Source organism: Saimiri boliviensis, chromosome 10 (genome assembly GCF_048565385.1).
Source record: "Saimiri boliviensis isolate mSaiBol1 chromosome 10, mSaiBol1.pri, whole genome shotgun sequence".
In the NCBI taxonomy this organism is placed as follows: domain Eukaryota; kingdom Metazoa; phylum Chordata; class Mammalia; order Primates; family Cebidae; genus Saimiri; species Saimiri boliviensis.
Genome location: NC_133458.1, coordinates 36,018,152 through 36,024,151, shown reverse-complemented (window position 1 = coordinate 36,024,151; position 6,000 = coordinate 36,018,152). Strand labels below are relative to the sequence as shown.

Here is a 6,000-nt window from a genome sequence, read left to right as displayed (position 1 = left end):
GGTATCCAGATTCTCAAAGCAAGAACTCGGAGAAAGAGCAACATGCACCAGACTGATTTCCTTTCCCCGTGAGAGCCTCAGCAAAACTGGATGGGGGTTTGCAGAATTGCACTATTCGCAGCGTCCTCCCCGAGGTCTGCACATAATTGAATTGAGCTGGTTCTGGACAAAGCCCACGGTGTACCTTTATCTACTGAGCAAAAGTTACCCCCCAACACCTGCTATGATCAACTAACTCATTTCAGGAGCAAAATGTCAGGTCACAACGCGTCAGGTCATTGAGAGACCGAACTATAGTCCAGGAAAGGAGTAATAAGAACATCTGCGATATGAGTTCGATTCTAAGGCACAGAGGCGGCTGAGCAATCTGGTGCTTGCTGTCTGAGGTCCAGACAGTACTCGTGACCCTCCTGTCCTCAGAAGCGTAACCACAATACCCTGGAGTGAAGAAACTCCCAATCACTCATGGAGTCCACTTTAGTTTTGTCCTCGACCTTTGTCACCAATTGGCTGAGCCTATTTGTTTTGACAATTCTGTATTAGGAAAAAGAAGTTGTATAGAAGATCAGATATCAGATGTCTTTCTGAATCCTGCAGCTCTGGGTGGGCGGCCTCATTTGGGGGTATGCTACCTGCTGTCTCCAACGTGGGAAGCCCACCGTTTTGGAGCGAGAGCTGACAGCGCGGCCCCAGCAGCCCCCAGGGCCGTAGGAGCCCGGCCTTAGCTCCGCCCCGCTCAGCCCGGCCCGGGTGGCCGCGGTGCAGAGGTCCTCTGCTCTCGCTGGGCGTGCAGCGGGCGCGCGCGCGCGTGTGTGTGTGTCTGCGCGCGTGTGTGTGTGTCTGCGTGTGTGTGTGTGTGTGTGATGAATTGGAGTCATACGACTGGGTGTTTCCTTCCGAGTGGTTTTGATCAGCAATCCATTAGGAAATCATGGAAACTTTTTTTTTTCTGGCTAAAGGATGAAAACTGAGTAAGTACATAAAACTTTGAACTTGAAACGGAATGAAACAAATACAAGCAAAAACCCTGACAGTACCCAGGTCCATTCAAATCGTGTATGCCCTTTTTATGTTAAAAGCCGTGAACGCTTACAGGACAGTGGGAATTTAAAACTGAACGAGGGGGAGCATACAAAAGGCTGAAAGCAAGACTGCTTTAAAAGCCGGAGGAAAATTGAGGAACTGCTAAGGCAACCTGGCCTGCGTTCAGCTGTGCAGCAGGCACTTTGGGTTTTAACCTTTTGCATTCTTCATTGCTGTTTTCAGACTCCAGATTTACTATGGTGGTGTTTTCTCCCTTCCTGCAAAGCTGAGGCAGAGTCGGACACCTTTACTGTGAGTTTAAAGATGTCAACATAAGGTATTAGTGGAAGCAACAGTTTGGCAGCCTGGGGTACACTCAGGTTATTCGTTACAACTATTATTATTTTGATGTCTTTTTTAAAACTCAGGTCATCCACTTTTGACTGTCATCCATGGAAGAGCTCTTATTAAATGCCTCAGACTTTCGGGACCTATGATTCCTTGGCACAACCCTTTGGAAAATTCTTAAGCAGGGATGAAGCAAACTTGATTGGAGTTGTGGAAAAAGAAGACAGATTAGTATTTTTCATGCTGACAAAAAATAGCTGCTATGACTTTTCCCGCAACGTGGACAGGGGCCAAGTGAAGCTGAACTGGTCATGGTCTGTCGCCCAGTGTTCCCTTGTCGTCGGCGATTTTGCCCCCGACCCTTCTTGGTGGGCTTGGTGGTGGCAATCTGTCTCTTCTACCAGACTCTGACCCTCCGAGGGACGAGGAAGCTCACAGCCGCTGGCCCTGGGGCTGTCCCACACACATCCACTGAAACCCAGGCAAGCAGATGCAAGAAAGGATTCTCCCAGGACAAACAGTGCTTCCTTCTCTCTGGCAATGCCGAGGAAATCAGAAAGGTAAGGTTCTCATAAGCTTCACAGAGACAATTTCTGCGAAGACAGCAATCTGCTTCTCTGTTCTTTCTATAAAACTAAAATTAACTTCCATGAGGTCTGAAAGGGATCCAGAGTGTAAACAGCCTAGAGAGTGACCTGTGACAGGGAAACACGTTACATAAGCTTCAACTTCTTATAGTTACTTCCAGAAAGTTCTGGCCTTACTTTATCTCTTAGGATTTCACTTCATTTCAGTGGAATGAAGTAGACAGTTTGGAGGACGTGTCAAATGATATGAATTTTTTCTAAAATATCAGGATTCTAAGAGATCTAAGGATTTACAATTCAAAACCGTAAATCAAAGATTCAAAAACTTTGATAAACCTTGAGTGTTTCTTTTCTCCAGGCAGTCAGTATGAGTGCCCAGACCATTCCAGACTCAAAGATACTCCAAAGTTTTATTTTATAATTAGCTAGATCGATTCTTAATTGGTGACCACATCTCTAAAGCAATATATTTACTTCTAATGAATTGAAAGTAATAGTATAATAGGTTTCTTCAAAACTGTTGATACACTGTGTTTTATTGTTTATAGAATCAGGGAAATACAGATTATTCTATATTTATATTATTCAGGTAAACTACTAATCTGGTCAAGAGTTAGAAAAAAAACACAGAAAACATGCAACACAGAATCTTATGCATGCCAGTAAAATAATAACCTATAAAATAATCAAGTATAAAACAGAACATGAACAAAGGGAAAAAAAAGAAATCCACCCCCAAAAAATCATGGTGGCAAAGCTACTAAATTTTAATGGTGCTGCAAGTAGTATTGTAGCAACATAATTGAGGGCTCTGTAAGTAGCATCTTATATCTTCAGTAGATTCCAGTCGATCTTACAATCCGGTTACCGTTTGAAGTACAATTTTCTCTTGAACATCAGCTCTGTTGCTACCATGATTACCAACACATCCACTATTGACCAGCATCACTTATTCACTTATTTTAAAAACTCACTTATTTATTTTGTTTCAGACTACTGCCCTGTGTGACAGGTACAGTAGATATGATTGTCGTCATTTTATGAACAAGGAGCCTGACACTCAGTGCTGTTTAGGCAGGCCACATGGTTAGCATTATGACATGATGCATCCCCCGAGGAATAGCTACCAAGCTGCTCCATTCCTACTACAGGGTTGATGCTCTAAATAAAAGTAAATCCAAAGCCCTTGTAACAACTTTTGAAACCACAACTACAAGAAATTATTGAAATACAAAATAACATTAAGTTAAAACAAAGAAAATGTGAAACTTTTAAGTGACTTCATTTGTTATCTGTAATACCAAGAAATATCTATGACAAAGAATAGCAGATAATATAAATAGAAACACTTTAAAATGAAATTGCAACTAAAATTGTATATCTATTTTTAGGCACAGTAAAGTGATTAAAGAATGTGTATTTTTTTGTTGTTGTTAATTTATACTAGCATTAACTTTTTGTCTTTTCCTGAATACATCACAGTTACAATGGATGTAAAGTGACTGTTAATGTCATTTCTTATTCATTTCTATCATTGAGAAATGCAATTTCTTCAAAAATAGTTGAGATAGTCTTGCTCTTAAATGCCAAAAATTTTTGAGAAGAATTTTGAATGGAAAGGTTTTATTCATGAACTTTACAGCTTTCTTATTCCCCTTCTTCGCTCTGTGTGATTTCTGCTTTGTCTGTAATTTAGGCATATGTTAGCTGTTATTTGTGGGCTGTCATAGAAAATTCCATTTCAACTTTGAATTTCCTACTAATTATAAACCATCTGAAACTTACTAGCTGCTGGTGTAAAACATTCACTTGAGAATTTTCTTCACCAAAAAATGCCAAATGCATGATGAATTTGGTTTACAAATGATTCACAGTATTAAATATTTTAATCATGAGCAAGATTCTAATTTTACAATTATAGTTCAGGAGCCTAGTGGATATGACAGGTAGATTTCTAAACATTCGCCATGTCCTTCCATTTTTAACCTATGCCAGCCCCTGGATTAAAGCCACTTTTCATTTGAGACAGAAAGGAAGTGAGAAAGTATCACACACACACATTAATTAAAACCAGCTACCAATTAATTCTACTTATAGTATATGTTTCAAAAGAGTCGAATCATACTCCAATTTAAGTTATTATTCTTTCAGATGGCTAAAATGAAGAATGTCTTTATCAATATATTGATCATTTTCTAAAATAACTATTTGTGAAGTTCATTAAAAAAAAACTAATTAGATGCTATATACATTTTCCTGAAAACCTAGAATTAGCTTTGAGGCATTTTATATAAGTAGCATTGTTTCTGTCTGTAAATTTTGGATTGTATTATTACTTTTATTTGCAAACCAATATATTCCTGTTATTAGAACTTTTCTTTAGTCAAATCTTTGCTTTAAGTGTTTTTGAAAGTTACTTAACAAAGTTGATTTTGACCTGGGGTTCATGGATTCTAGAATGTATTTAGATGTATAAAACGTATTTGTCCCTGACATTTTGTGCAAAATACTGTAAGGTAGGTGTATGTGCAGATCTTTGGGGGGAAAATTATAGATTTCTGTCAGATATTCATAGTTAAAAACATGCTAAGAACTACTAAAAATGCTTACCAACCAGTATGTTTACATGTTAAACTAACTGCCCCTCTAGGATGTGTAAATTGAATCTAGATTTAAAAACCAAAACTGAAAAAAATCATAATTAAAGACTTCAACTGAGCATATTAAAACAAGTAGTTCAGTGAACGTTTTATTATTTACAGGGATAAACATTCAGAAACCAAAGTAAATATACAGAAATAAAAACTTCCTGGATCGGAGTTTTTACTCATTGAATAAGCAATACATATTTCTCAGCCTTTTTTTGTTGCAGTTGTGTCTATGAGAAGACCTTTTGTACTTTATCAGCCTCCTAACGGAGGGCTCTGTACTAACAAATATTTGATGATGGGTGACTTTACCCTGTACATTTTTACGCGTGGGATCTGGTTCAATGTCTCAAGCTCTTTTCAGTATGGATTGAGATCATGGTATAGTATATGCCAACTTTCCATAGTAAGGAAGTACTCTCCCTCTTTCTTGCCAAACTTTAATTCATTTTTCCATTTGAATAATCCAAAGGGCCTGGCTAAACAAATGTATCTTTGTCATTTCTTCTGAATTTTCTCCCAACGTTAGTAGTTTAAATATTGCCTACAATCTGCCAAGTCTTAACATTATTTCAATTTAATATATAAACATAGATGTGTTGTCTTCATCAAAGTAGGGCACTCAATAGATTTATTTATTTTTATAGCATCTAACACTTTAACATTTCATAACACAGGAAGCACATTAAATTATAAACAGAAACAATGAAAGAAAATCTCCTTAGTATATGCTCCCTTAATGGAAACTTTGCTATTTGGGGAATACATTTATGCTCACCATAGCCATGTGTTTCTGATTACCTCCTGTTGATGACTCCAAAATGAGAACCACTATTTTGTTGACTGCTGCTTGACTATTCATTTCCCATGTATTCACGACTCTCCCTTCTCTTTCAATGACCATTCGATATGATATCTACTTTCTCAAGGATCCAAACACAGTCCAATGCAAATAAGTGACTGTTCTCAATTGAAAAATGTTCTAATTAATCTTGTTTGCATTTCTAATAGTAAATTTAACATTAGAAAATTTCTTAAAAATTCCTTACTTGGCCCAGGTTTTCTAGAAATAGAACTGGAGGCAAACACTTGCATGCTAACACTTTCATGTATAATGCAATCCCAGGGACACAAGAGTGAGGAAAGAACAGGGTAGGAAGAGCAGACACAAGGGAGTACATTATTACGAGTCATTTCCAGAGAGGCTTTCTTTAACCACAATGTCTTGGTACAGGTGCTGGCCAAAAGGAGCAGAAAGGGCAAGTAATTCATCTCCTGGTCTCTTCTTCTGTCTTTTATTGATTGGAGTCCCTCTCATGGTACTTACAGGTTTAGTTACCTGGCTTCTCAGGGCATACACTAGAGAAGCTAGCACTTTGCTGGGTGTGGTCCTG

The 6,000-nt window shown here is 38.3% G+C and overlaps 1 protein-coding gene across 7 annotated transcripts in view; it reads left to right on the top strand.

The window, feature by feature from the left end:
* Window positions 1-755: 755 nt before the first annotated feature.
* The window catches only part of CPED1 (cadherin like and PC-esterase domain containing 1), a 310,759-nt gene continuing 305,514 nt past the window's right edge, over window positions 756-6,000 (top strand). For 2 of the 7 annotated variants that reach the window (XM_074379154.1, XM_010343733.3), the window contains exons 1-2: window positions 757-971; window positions 1,267-1,931. In XM_074379154.1, the coding sequence (XP_074235255.1) occupies window positions 1,683-1,931 (249 nt within the window). In that variant the 5' untranslated portion in view covers window positions 757-971; window positions 1,267-1,682. Of the gene's footprint in view, window positions 972-1,266; window positions 1,932-6,000 lie in introns of those variants that run through there. The other 5 variants (XM_074379151.1, XM_074379152.1, XM_074379155.1 and 2 more) reach the window with 5 other exon arrangements.